Raw genomic sequence first — 13,390 nt, 5'->3', positions numbered from 1 at the left:
CTATAATTTGCTCAAATAAACCTTCTGCACCTTTTCCCTCTCTTATTCTTCTGGCACTCCTATGATGTGTATATTATTATGCTTTATGGAGCCACTGAGTTCCCTAAGTTCACGTTTGTGATCCAGTATTTTTCTTTACCTCTTCTTTTCAGGTTCATTATTTTCCATAATTCTATCTTCTATATCACTTATTCATTCTTCTACTTCTTCCATGCTTGTGTTCATTACATCCAGTCTATTGCATTTTGGTTATAGCATTTTTTTATTTCAGCCTGACTAGTTTTTAGGTCTTTTATCTTTGTGGTAAGAGTCTGTCTGGTTTTTTCTGTGCTTTTCTCAAGCCCAGCTAATATCCTTATGATTGTTGTTTTAAATTATGGTTCAGGCATATTACTTATATCTATTTTGATTAGCTCCCTGCCCATGACCTCTTCTTGTTCTTTCTTTAAGGATGAATTCCTCCATCCTGGCGTTTTGTCCAGTCTCTGTCTTCTGTGTGTTAGGAAAGCTGTTCCTGGTCCTGCTTCCACTAGAGCTGAAGCTTTGCATCATTCTATGATCAGTAGACCTGGTGCATGCAGGGGGTTTTTGCTGGTCTTCTGGGGGAGGGGCTTGTTGCTGCTCTGGCTCTCAATCACACTTGCCCTATTAAAAAGGCACTCTCGCAGAGCACACAGGGGCCGGGGGTGGTATAAGATTCTCAAGCCTCAACGCTGTACACTGTGCCCCTCGCTGAAGTCCTTCCATGCTGATGGGAGGAGGAAAAATGGTGTCAGCCTGCTCTCATTTCTGGACAGGGGAATTCATGGCCACTGTTGTTCAGGAAGACCTCACAGAAGAGCAAACAGTCTCCCCTCCGGTGTCCCTGGCTTCCGTGAGATTCTTGCATTCACCCTGTCTGTGTCCAAGTGATCTGTCTGCTGGTGGCCTAGTGCCCCTGTGTTTTATCTCAGGATTGTGGCTGGGTTTTCAAAATGTCAAATTTTAGGGAACTGGCACTGAATCTCTTGGGGAGAGTCTCACCAAGCTGTGGCTAGTACTGGTTTGTTCCAGAAAAGCAGTCACACAACAGTGTAGGGGTTTGGAGTTTATGGTAAAGTGTAACAAAAAGCCCACATCCAGATTAGCTGTCCTCAGCAGGCATCTCTGCTCATATGCTAATGAACGGGGCAGCTCAGTGGCATCCACAGCTCTTCTGTGCCCTGAGAGACAGTGATGCCTCTCCCAAATGCATTTCAAAAAATAGAACTCTCTCCCAGCCTGACTCAGGGGATCCTCAGAGCATGCCATCAGCTCTGGGTCCTCTGCCATGCTTCTCTACAGGAGCACTGCTGTGCCCCCCAGGTTCATCCTGGCGATCGTATGGACTTCTAAAACTTCAGACCTTCAGCTTCGTTGTTTATAAAAACTTGAGATAATCAGCCCCTCTTATTTTCCCACTCAGTGTTTTTGGGGAAGTGTTTTTGTGCAATCCCCTGTGTGCTGCTTTCTCTCTGCCTCTCTTCCTCTTTCTCTCTCTCCCTCCCTCCCCCCCCCTCTTTTTCTCTCTCTCATCTCTCCATGATCGGGGCTCCCTCCTCTCTGCAGCACCCATGATTCTTTCCTTCCCCAAATCACATCACAACATCTCCTACCTTCCACAATGTAGCCTCTTTTCTCCCTTTAGTTGTGCAGTCTGTTCTCTCAGTCCTCAGATCGATTTCCTGGGTGTTCAGAATGACTTGATAATTATCTAGCTGTGTTCTAGGGATGAGGCAAGCATAAGGTCTTCCTACTACTCCATGATTTTAACTCTTTTGCCATTTTTGACTCTTAAAGTCATCTGCCAAACATTTTTTCTCTCTATGGATTCTGTTGAATAGATAAAACATGCAATTGCACCAAAATTCAAAAACTATAAAAGATATTCAGCGAGACGTATATTCCTCTCCAGTCACTCATATCTGCTCCCCACCCCCAAAGCTAACAATTCTTACCAGTTGTTTTGTCCTTGAGAGGGAGTCTATGTAAAAACATGTATGTATTTAGAGGCGCCTGGGTGGCTCAGTCAGTTAAGCGTCTGACTCTTGATTTTATCTCAGGTCATGATCTCAGAATTGTGGGATTGAGCCACACATCAGGCTCCAAGCTTAAGATTCTTTCTTTCTCCCTCTCCCTCTGCCCCTCCCCTCGCTTGTGTGCACACGCTCTCTCTCTCTCAAAATAAATAAATAAAATCTTTTTTTAAAAACCCCCAAAGAAAAAAACTCCAAATATTTATTTGTGTATATTCAAATGCTTTTCTATTTTTGTTCAAATGCTACTGCTGTATACAATGCTTTCTGCCTCTCCTTTTTCACTTCACATGCTTTGGAGATAATTCTTTATCGAAACAGAAATAACTGCTTTTTCTAATATCTGCATAATATACCACTATAAAATCTACTCCAAACATTTGAACGTCGTGCTATGAATGGACACTTCAAATTTTTTATTTGCTCTTATGACCACTCTGTAATAAGTGTTCTTGTAAGTATAACTTTATGCTCATGTTTGAGTATAACTCCAAGATAAATCAGTAAATGTGTGATTACAAGGTTAGTTTCTTCTTGGAGCTCCTGTTTCCTCAAATGCCACCTTTCAGAGAAATTGTCCCTAACCACTCCATCTGCCATAGCCACCTGGTGTTGCCTTCACATTATCTTTTTTATATACTTTATTATCATAGAATTTTTAAACATATAAACAGAAAGAGCGATAATATAATGAAAGTGCCAGGTACCTTACTTATTTTTATCAATTATCAGTATTTTCTGATCTTGTTTTATCTTTCTCCCACTCCCATACACATTTTTTTCTTAAGTACTTTAAAGCAAATTTCAGATATACCATTTTACCAATGAAAAATTCAGTATGTATCTCTAACATATAAGACCTGTTCATAAAAAAAAATTACTGCTTTGTCATTGTTATATCTAACAAAATTAATACCATTTTCCTGATCTTCTGTAGTAGGTATCCCATATTTTCTTGTGTGACTCAAAAATGCACTTTACAGTTTTTGCTTGAATCATAGAACAAATGTGAAGACATTTGCTTAGTATTTTGCTTTTTATTTATAAGGTACCTTACCCATTTTTCATGGTTTTTTTTCCTGAAAGAAATAATATATAACAATATGTGGGATTTTCCAAATTCTGGATTTGGTTGACTATTTCCTCCTTGTGGTCATCTTTTAACATGTGTCTCTGATTTTTGTATTTCCTGTAAGCTGATAGTGTAATGTGTAGTAATTGTTGGTTAGTTTCAGGTTCAGTTTTCTTGGCAAGAATATTTCATAGATTGTGCAGTGTATGTCCACTTGTTTCTCTTTTAACAATGTTGAGAGACAGGTGGAAATCATGCATGTTTAGAGAGAGATCAATGTGTTTTAATGTTCTCAGCTTTATCTGATAATTATAAAGTTAGCCATTGACATTTCACCTACTGAACATTTCCTAGATTGGTAGAATTATTCTCTCATTCCTTATGTAATTAATTGCTGATAAAAAGTGGTGGCAATTTGCAGTTTTTATGGATTTGCTAATGTCCCTATCTAATTTTTGAATTTGTTGTTGAGAACTTACTATTCCTCGATTTAGATAATTTTAAGAAAAACTGGATTCGAAATTGCCTGTGGTCTTTAAATATTCCAGTGAGAAAGACCTTTGAAGTCTGTTACTAATCAAAATTATTACAAATGTATTTGAAATAACTGTGATTTTTCTCATGAAATTTGTATTTCCATATGTAGGTATTACTTTGAGACACCAAGAAAGTTTCTAAACTTTTAGGATATATTTTATAAAATCTGTTTTTGTGTTCCTGTTTGTACAGGTTATTAAGTGTGGTATGCTGTGATTTAAACACTCTTCTCCTGCTAGAAGCTCAGTACCAAGTATCTGAAATATTACTAAATGCTCAAGAAGAAAATATCTTAGAAACCTCTGAAAGCCACAGGTAAAAACAAAAAACAAAAATAAAAACAAAAATGTTAAGACAATATTATTAATAATAGTCTTCTTAACAGATGCTCTGTTAAGACAGTAATTTTGTGTATATAGTTTCATGCTTTTTCCCCTATCTGAATTCAATAGATTTAAATAACAGAGTAAAAGACAATTAGAACATAAATGTCACTATTAGAAAGATTGTGATAGATGTTTATGGGGAGGACTTGAACAGTATTGCTTTCTGAGTTTTTGTTTAATTTAGCTTCTTTTTTTTTTTTTTTTTTTTTTTAAGACCTGATTTTATTGATGGTTCCGTGAAGTTGTATCACCTTTAAATGCAGGCTGCATGTGTAAGATGATTCATTAAACAAAATGTTTGATTTTGTGTACCTTGTAGAGTTACTCTTTACTCCATTCTCTTAGTTTTGTTAGTTCAAATTCATAAGTTCTGATTATTGGAAAACGAGGTTATGGTAATATCTTGATGATCTTTTTCTAGAAATTGTCATTACCTCAGTTTGACTGACATTTATTGAATACACATTCAATAGCTGGAATCTGCTCAAAAGCAACATTTAGATTTTGAATTTAAGGTGCTGGGTTTGGAACCTAAGGGAACCTTTACTAGAAATGTGAAAAAGTCATTGTGGAGCTAATGTAGGTCTTAATTCCATTTCTTAAAATACAGTAACATATAACAGGAAAACATTTTATAATATATATCTCATTATATCAATTATATCTCCATCAGTTCTTTGCTTTCTGACAAAGAAAGCTATAAGATAAAGTGAATTTAGTCCTTTTTAAATGATAAATAATTTTCCAGAATTTTCTATAGAAAATTTTCTTTTTTCTTTATATTCCCCTGATTTGATTTTGGAATTAAATCATATTCAATTAAGATAACAAAATTGATATGTTTATTTTTCAGAGATTTCATAATTGATGGCTTATCAGTAGAGAGAAATCATGTTCTTGTTAGAATAAATTTTATTGGTGGGCCCATGGAACGAATTTTGCCTCCAAGGGTACTAGAAAAGGTGAGTGGGGTAAAGAGGAATCTTTGTTAACAGAAAAGCTGGAGGATAGAAGTAAACACTGATTTAAAGTGTTTACTCGTATCCTACATTTTAAAATGAAAATAGCATTCTTTTCAACAGAGGGGTCATGAATGCTAATTTGTGTTGCAAAGTAGACTATTGTTTCATTAAAAAGTTGTCATTTTTCTGTGTCTGTGATGTTTACTTTCAATGTCTTTGTCTTTCATGATACCTAATTTTTATTACATGAATATATTTTTTGTATTTAATTAGCAATATTGAATACTTCTTCCATCAATATTCATAGACATTGGCTTTCTCTGGAAGGGATTTTTTTTAAAGATTTTATTTATTTTTTTATTTATTTGAGAGAGAGAACACAACAGGGTTGGGGGGACGAGGGAGAGGGAGAAGCAGACTGCCCGCTGAGCAGGGAGCCCAATGTGGGACTTGATCCCAGAGCCCTGGGATCATGACCTGAGCTGAAGGCAGCTGCTGAACCCACTAAGCCACCCAGGTACCCCGGAATTTTTTTTTTTTTAAAGTACATTTTTGCTCTGTCAGTCTCGGAAAAGATGAGATAGAAATGATTGATAATACAAGATAAACATTTAGGTTTTTTTAATTTGTCTCCTATTTCAATATAGGAAATACGTATTTCTTTTGAAGACTTTAATTTCCCTTTCATGAAAAAAAATAGTAAGGCTATCATTATCAGTCCTAGTTTCTAGAACAAGTTACCATATATTTGTCTTCAGGACTTGTATAATGTCATTTCCATTATGTTTCATTTTAGTTATCCTTTGGAGTATTGAATTGTACTTGTCAAATAGCTTTTGGTTAGTTAGGCTACAACCTAGTGTCTATGAAACAAAAGCCTTTTTAAATTAGTTTTTCAGAAAGCCTTAAAATTCAGTATTTTATATTACTTCCTAAAGTCATTTGTCTTCTTTTTTAGGGTGATGATCCATATCCTTGGCCAATGTTTTCATCATATCCTTTACCAAACTGCTATCTGTCAGAAGTTACAAGAAATGCTGATCTAAAACAAGGTAAGATATTTACTATCAACTGCCACATTATTTTAGTGCTTTTGTGGTTATAATTTGAAAAAAAAGATAAAGTATTATTATGGGTGATTAATACTATTTTTCTTCAGCTTGTGCATGTGGATTCATTTATGCCTATTCCTTTATAAGTTTCTTACTAAATTATTTGTATGATACTGAATAATTCTTATCAGAAGCTTTTTTGGTTTAAAAAAATGAATTATGATTTTTGATGAATTCTATATACATAGGACTTTATTCAGCAGAGTAATATTTTTTAGTATCTGCATGCCATATGTAAGTTCTGTGTCCTCAAGAATTGAAATATAAATATAATATAAATTATATAATATGATAAAAGTTCAGGTGTCTGCCTTAGAGGAGTTCATGAACTTTTGGAGAATACCTATAAGTAATTAGATAATTATATGGTAGTATAGTGTGATAGGAACTAAATAGTCAAATATGTAGCCTGCTAGGATAGCGTATATGCAGGACACCCATCCAAAGAAAATCAATGTTTAAAGAAAGGCATGAAATATGTGCTTTTTGGGTAATCTAAGAGCATTTTTGACAGAGGAAAACAGCAGAGAGGCTTGAAAGAAGCAAATTATAGTCAGAGAACTGTGAGCAAATGCTCTTGACTCTGCCTATCTGAAATCTCTTTCTCTCACGCACTACAGCCCTCATCTCTCACCTGTATTATTGCAGTAATCTGCCAAGTAGTCAGTGTGTTCTCAACACAGCAACCAGAGTAATGCTGTTGAAATATGGATTACATCACATTACTCCTTAACTGAAACCCTCCAGTGGCTTCCCATAGCTAACAAGGCCCAATACATTTGTGGCTTCATTCCTGTCAGTGCTCTTTTTTACTTTAGTACCATTTCAGATCTCTTTAATTCCACATTTTCCCACCATATTGGACAACATCTTTTATTGTCTTTCTGTTTGTCCCTAGAACACAAGTGTTTGACTAAGACAGTATTCTCAATTTAATAGCAGTACCTAATATTTCCTCCTAATAATAGTGGTCCTGGTTTTTTGTTAAGTAGGAGAGAATGATCTAGGTACCAGTGGAAAATCCAGAATGTACATCACAGAGATATCTCTGAACCCAATGAGAAAAATGGAGCCAAATGAATTTCTAACAGCTATAAAGCTAAATTGAAAGTATATTTCTGGTTAAATACAGTTCAATAAATTAAACATTGTACAATTTTAAATATACTGTGTTTCAGCTTATAATACTTTAAAACATAGCTATTTTGAAGGCAGGAGTTCTTGTACTTTCATTTTGCTTTTTTTGATTTGAAAGTAATGATTCATTGATTCTGATAGGTGTTATTTTAGTTGTCATTTACACTGCAGAATTTTGGGATATCATTTCATTGTTGTGGCGGAAAAAAATCAACTTCGGTTGTGTGCACATGGTGACATCCTCTCGTTTGTCTCCCAGCTTCTACATTTATCCTCCTTGCTACAGTTAGCGTCTCCTCATCTGTTAAATTGCCTCTTGTTAGCTCATTGGCATTAGTGTTAGCTATTAGATAATTTATCTTCATCTGTAAATAAGAATCTTGAGACATCATCTGGTTCAGTTATTTTTCTTTGTGCACCATTTTAGGGTCACCATACTAAAATGTAAAAGTCCTTTAAAAGCTAGTGATTAATATTATCTATTTGTATATGTATATATATATACATTATGTGTATACATATATAAGCATGTACAGGTATATGTGTACACATGTGCACTGTGTATCACATATATGCGATCTATAAATAATCTTACACACATTAAAAAATTCTCTTCCATGTGGTAGAAATAACTTGGAATATTACCTTTCTGTTAGCCTAGAGTTTAGATAAATTGGAAGAAGATTGTGAGTATAGTAACTACCTGTGCAGCAGATAAAAAGGAAAGGGGAGTGGGAGAAAGGAGAGTTGTACTGCGGTTAAAAGCTGTTAAAGTGAACTACTGGAGATTGATTCATAATATCTTTTTTATATGAAATAGATCATGAGATAAACAAAACAGATTGCTTTGTTTCTCTAAGCTAAACTTAGATCTCCCAGGAGTTATTGTTATATCCCTAATTGGCCCTGCTCTACTCCATTCCATTTTGGTGTGTTCGGGATGGGACTTCTTTCTCTAAAGAGGAACAGAAATCCAGTACTTTCATACCGAGAAATAAAAATGTCTTGAGGGATTGGATAGCATGCTCTGGTTATTGGAAGCATTAGAGAGACATCCAAAGGTGAGAGATTTGCTGTTCTTTCTTTTCTAGCATCCTATATTCATTTTATTTTTAAATTACTTTTGTAATATTTATTCAGGCAGAATTATAAAATAATCAGCATCTAGATTACATCTGTACTTTATATACCTTACTACTGTGGATGTCCGTCTTTATCAGGAAACCATTTGGATCTGTATTCACTCAGGTGGGGCTGGTATCTTCAAAGTAGAGAGTGAGTTTTTGTGTAATGGCTTGTATGTTTCTAGTACTCCTGACAGGGCCACCAGAGCACTAGAAGCACAGCACTGAGTCACTGGGTCACTGGCAGCATTCTTTTTTGATCTTAGAAATTTGGATGACGATAAAAAAAAAAAGACAGGACAGTTAAGATGGCAGAGGAGTAGGGGACCCCTTTTTCAGCCGGTCCCCTGAGTCGAGCTGGATAGGCACCAGACCCGCCTAAACAACCACGGAATCAGCCTGAGACACAGGAAGATACATCTGGATCTCTACAAATGAACATCTCCAGTGCTAAGTATTGAGGTACGAAGTGGGGAGCCGTGAAACCCCACACAGATATCGGAACATAAACGGAAGGGGGAGGGAGACGCAGTGTTTGGGCGCCGGGAGCGGTAGCCACCTGCACGGGGGAGCGGGCGGGCTCGCGGACTGGCACCCGAGAAACAGCAGACGGAGACCGTGAGCCGGGAGCGCGCGCCACCAGGCATCTCGCAGAACTCCAGAATCCCGGTGTGCTCACTGGATTTAGACTGAGACCGGGAGCTCGGGAGCGCGCGTGGGGCGGCTGGCGGCTTTAGAAACACAAAGGACAGATACGCGCAGGCCCTGGAAGTGAGGGCTGGGACGCCGGGTGTGGGGCGCACATCCCAGGACGCTGCAGGGTTGAGCAGCACCAACAGAAACAGAGTTAAAGTGGCCAGAACATCAGTGGAGAACGGTCTGCGATCCCTCTGTTCTGAGACAGAGGCTGAGATTAGGCCACTGCTGCTCTGACTCTCAGAAGAGGCACAGCAAACCGCCAGGGAAAGGCACCAGAGAACAAAAGCCTGGAAATACTGGCTCACAGCGTGCCCATCCCCATCCCCCCTCGCAGGGGACACAGAGACTCTACCCAAATAGGGTTGCCTGAGTAACTGCGCGGCAGGCCACTCCCCCAGAACACAGAAGGCAGGCTGAAAAATCAAGAAGCCCACAACCCGGGGCACCTGGGTGGCGCAGACATTGGGTGCCTGTCTTCGGCTTAGGGCGTGATCCCGGCGTTCCGGAAAGGAGTCCCTCATCGGGCTCCTCTACTGGGAGCCTGCTTCTTCCTCTCCCACTCCCCTGCTTGTGTTCCCTCTCTCGCTGGTTGGCTCTATGCCACATAAATAAATAAATAAAATCTTTAAAAAAGAAGCCCACATCCCTAAGATCCCTATAAAACAAGGGGCACGGCCTGGGACTCAGTCAATAATTTGGGCTCTGGAGAACCCTGCAGCCTCTCCTCATCAGAATGACTAGAAGGAGAAGCCCCCCACAGCAAAGAAAAGACAGTGAGTCTGTGGCCTCTGCCACAGAAATAATGGATATGGATGTAACCAAATTATCAGAAATGGAATTCAGAGTAACGATGGTCAAAATGATGAGTAGAATTGAAAAAACTATTAACGAAAAGGTTACTGAGAATATAGAATCCCTAAGGACAGAAATGAGAGCGAATCTGACAGAAATTAAAAATTCTATGAGCCAAATGCAGGCAAAACTAGAGGCTCTGACGGCCAGGGTCACAGAAGCAGAGGAACGGGTTAGTGAATTGGAGGATGGGTTAATAGAGGAAAAAAACAAAATAGAAGCTGCTCTTAAAAAAATCCAAGCCCACGAATGTAGGTTATGGGAGATTACTGACTCAATGAAACGATCCAATGTTAGAATCATCGGCATCCCCGAGGGGGTGGAGAAAAACAGAGGTCTAGAAGAGATATTTGAACAAATTGTAGCTGAAAACTTCCCTAATCTAGCGAGGGAAACAAACATTTGTGTCCAAGAGGCAGAGAGGACCCCTCCCAAGCTCAACCACGACAAACCTACGCCACGTCACGTCATAGTGCAATTCGCAAATATGAGATCCAAGGATACAGTATTGAAAGCGGCCAGGGCAAAGAAATTTCTCACGTACCAAGGCAAAAGCATCAGAATTACGTCAGACCTGTCTACACAGACCTGGAATGAGAGAAAGGGTTGGGGGAGCATATTTAAAGCTCTTTCAGAGAAAAACATGCAGCCAAGGATCCTTTATCCAGCAAGGCTGTCATTCAGAATTGATGGAGAAATAAAGACATTTCAGAATCGCCAGTCACTAACCAATTTTGTAACCACGAAACCAGCCCTACAGGAGATATTACGGGGGGTTCTATAAAAGTAAAAAGGCCCCAAGAGTGATACAGAACAGAAAGTCACAGCCAATACAAACAAAGACTTTACTGGCAACATGGCAACATTAAAATCATATCTCTCAGTAATCAGTCTTAATGTAAATGGTTTGAACCATCCCATAAAACGCCACAGGGTTGCAGATTGGATAAAAAGAAATGACCCATCCATTTGCTGTCTACAAGAGACTCATTTCGAACCCAAAGATGCATTCAGACTGAGAGTAAGGGGATGGAGTACCATCTTTCACGCAAATGGACCTCAAAAGAAAGCTGGGGTAGCAATTCTCATATCAGATAAATTGGATTTTAAACTACAGACTATAGTTAGAGATGCAGAAGGGCACTATATTATTCTTAAGGGAAGTATTCAACAAGTGGATATGACAATTATAAATATATATGCCCCCAACAGGGGAGCAGCAAGATACACAAGCCAACTCTTAACCAGAATAAAGAGACATATAAATAAAAATACATTAATAGTAGGGGACCTCAACACTCCACTCTCAGAAATAGACAGAACACCCTGGCAAAAACTAAGCAAAGAATCAAAGGCTTTGAATGCCATACTCGACGAGTTGGACCTCATAGATATATATAGAACACTACACCCCAGAACCAAAGAATACTCATTCTATTCTAATGCCCATGGAACATTCTCAAGAATAGACCATGTTCTGGGACACAAAACAGGTCTCAACCGATACCAAAAGATTGAAATTATCCCCTGCATATTCTCAGACCACAACGCTCTGAAATTGGAACTCAACCACAAGGAAAAATTTGGAAGAAACTCAAACACTTGGAGACTAAGAACCATCCTGCTCAGGAATGACTCGATAAACCAGGAAATCAAAAATCAACTTAAACAATTTATGGAGACCAATGAGAATGAAAATACAACAGTCCAAAACCTATGGGATACTGCAAAGGCAGTCCTAAGGGGGAAATACATAGCCATCCAAGCCTCACTCAAAAGAATAGAAAAATCTAAAATGCAGTTTTTATATTCTCACCTCAAGAAGCTGGAACAGCAACAGAGGGACAGGCCTAATCCACTCACGAGGAAGCAGTTGACCAAAATTAGAGCTGAAATCAATCAAGCAGAAACCAGAAGTACAGTAGAGCAGATCAACAGGACTAGAAGCTGGTTCTTTGAGAGAATCAATAAAATTGACAGACCACTGGCAAGACTTATCCAAAAGAAAAGAGAAAGGACCCAAATTATTAAAATTATGAATGGAAAAGGAGAGGTCACGACCAACAGCAATGAAATTGGAAGGATTATTAGAAACTATTATCAACAGCTATATGCCAAAAAACTAAGCAATCTGGAGGAGATGGAGGCTTTCCTGGAAACCTATAAACTACCGAAGCAATCTGGAAGAGATGGAATCCTTCCTGGAAACCTATAAACTACCAAGATTGAAACCGGAAGAAATTGATTCCTTAAACAGGCCAATTAATTATGAAGAAATTGAGTCAGTGATAAACAACCTTCCAAATAACAAAACTCCAGGCCCGGACGGTTTTCCTGGGGAATTCTACCAAACATTCAAAGAAGAAATAATACCTATTCTCCTAAAGCTATTTCAAAAAATAGAAACAGAAGGAAAGCTACCAAACTCATTCTATGAGGCCAATATTACCTTGATCCCCAAACCAGGCAAAGACCCCCTCAAAAAGGAGAATTACAGACCGATTTCCCTAATGAATATGGACGCCAAAATCCTCAACAAGATACTTGCTAATAGAATCCAACAGTACATTAAAAGGATTATCCATCATGACCAAGTGGGATTCATACCTGGGATGCAAGCGTGGTTCAATATTCGCAAATCAATCAGCGTGATACATCATATCAACAAGAAAAGACTCAGGAACCATATGATCCTCTCAATCGATGCCGAAAAAGCATTTGACAAAATACAGCATCCTTTCCTGATTAAAACCCTTCAGAGTGTAGGAATAGAAGGTACATTTCTCAATCTCATAAAAGCCATCTATGAAAAGCCTACTGCAAATATTATTCTCAATGGGGAAAAGCTGGAAGCCTTTCCCTTAAGATCAGGAACACGACAAGGATGCCCACTCTCGCCACTATTATTCAACATAGTACTAGAAGTCCTTGCAACAGCAATCAGACGACAAAAAGGGATCAAAGGTATTCAAATTGGCAAAGAAGAAGTCAAAATGTCTCTCTTTGCAGATGACATGATACTCTATATGGAAAACCCAAAAGAAGCCACTCCCAAACTATTAGAAGTTATAGAGCAATTCAGTAACGTGGCAGGATACAAAATAAATGCTCAGAAATCAGTTGCATTTCTATACACGAATAACGAGACCGAAGAAAGAGAAATTAGGGAATCCATCCCATTTACAATAGCACCAAAAACCATACGTTACCTTGGAATTAACTTAACCAGAGACGTAAAGGACCTATATTCTAGAAACTATAAATCACTCTTGAAAGACATTGAGGAAGACATAAAAAGATGGAAAGATATTCCATGCTCATGAATCGGAAGAATTAACATAGTTAAAATGTCCATGCTACCCAGAGCAATCTACACTTTCAATGCTATCCCGATCAAAATACCAAGGACATTTTTCAAAGAACTGGAACAAACAGTCCTTAAATTTGTATGGAAA

General features: G+C 38.2%; 1 protein-coding gene across 1 annotated transcript in view; it reads left to right on the top strand.

Moving 5' to 3' along the window:
* The window catches only part of TBC1D32 (TBC1 domain family member 32), a 210,699-nt gene that overhangs the window by 128,582 nt on the left and 68,727 nt on the right, over positions 1–13,390 (top strand). The window contains exons 24-26 of the mRNA XM_040627729.1: positions 3,856–3,978; positions 4,903–5,011; positions 5,970–6,063. Of these exons, the coding sequence (XP_040483663.1) occupies positions 3,856–3,978; positions 4,903–5,011; positions 5,970–6,063 (326 nt within the window). The remainder of the gene's footprint in view (positions 1–3,855; positions 3,979–4,902; positions 5,012–5,969; positions 6,064–13,390) is intronic.

Source organism: Ursus maritimus, unplaced genomic scaffold (genome assembly GCF_017311325.1).
Source record: "Ursus maritimus isolate PB19 unplaced genomic scaffold, ASM1731132v1 scaffold_13, whole genome shotgun sequence".
Classification (NCBI taxonomy): domain Eukaryota; kingdom Metazoa; phylum Chordata; class Mammalia; order Carnivora; family Ursidae; genus Ursus; species Ursus maritimus.
This window is presented reverse-complemented; position numbering and strand designations above follow the sequence as displayed.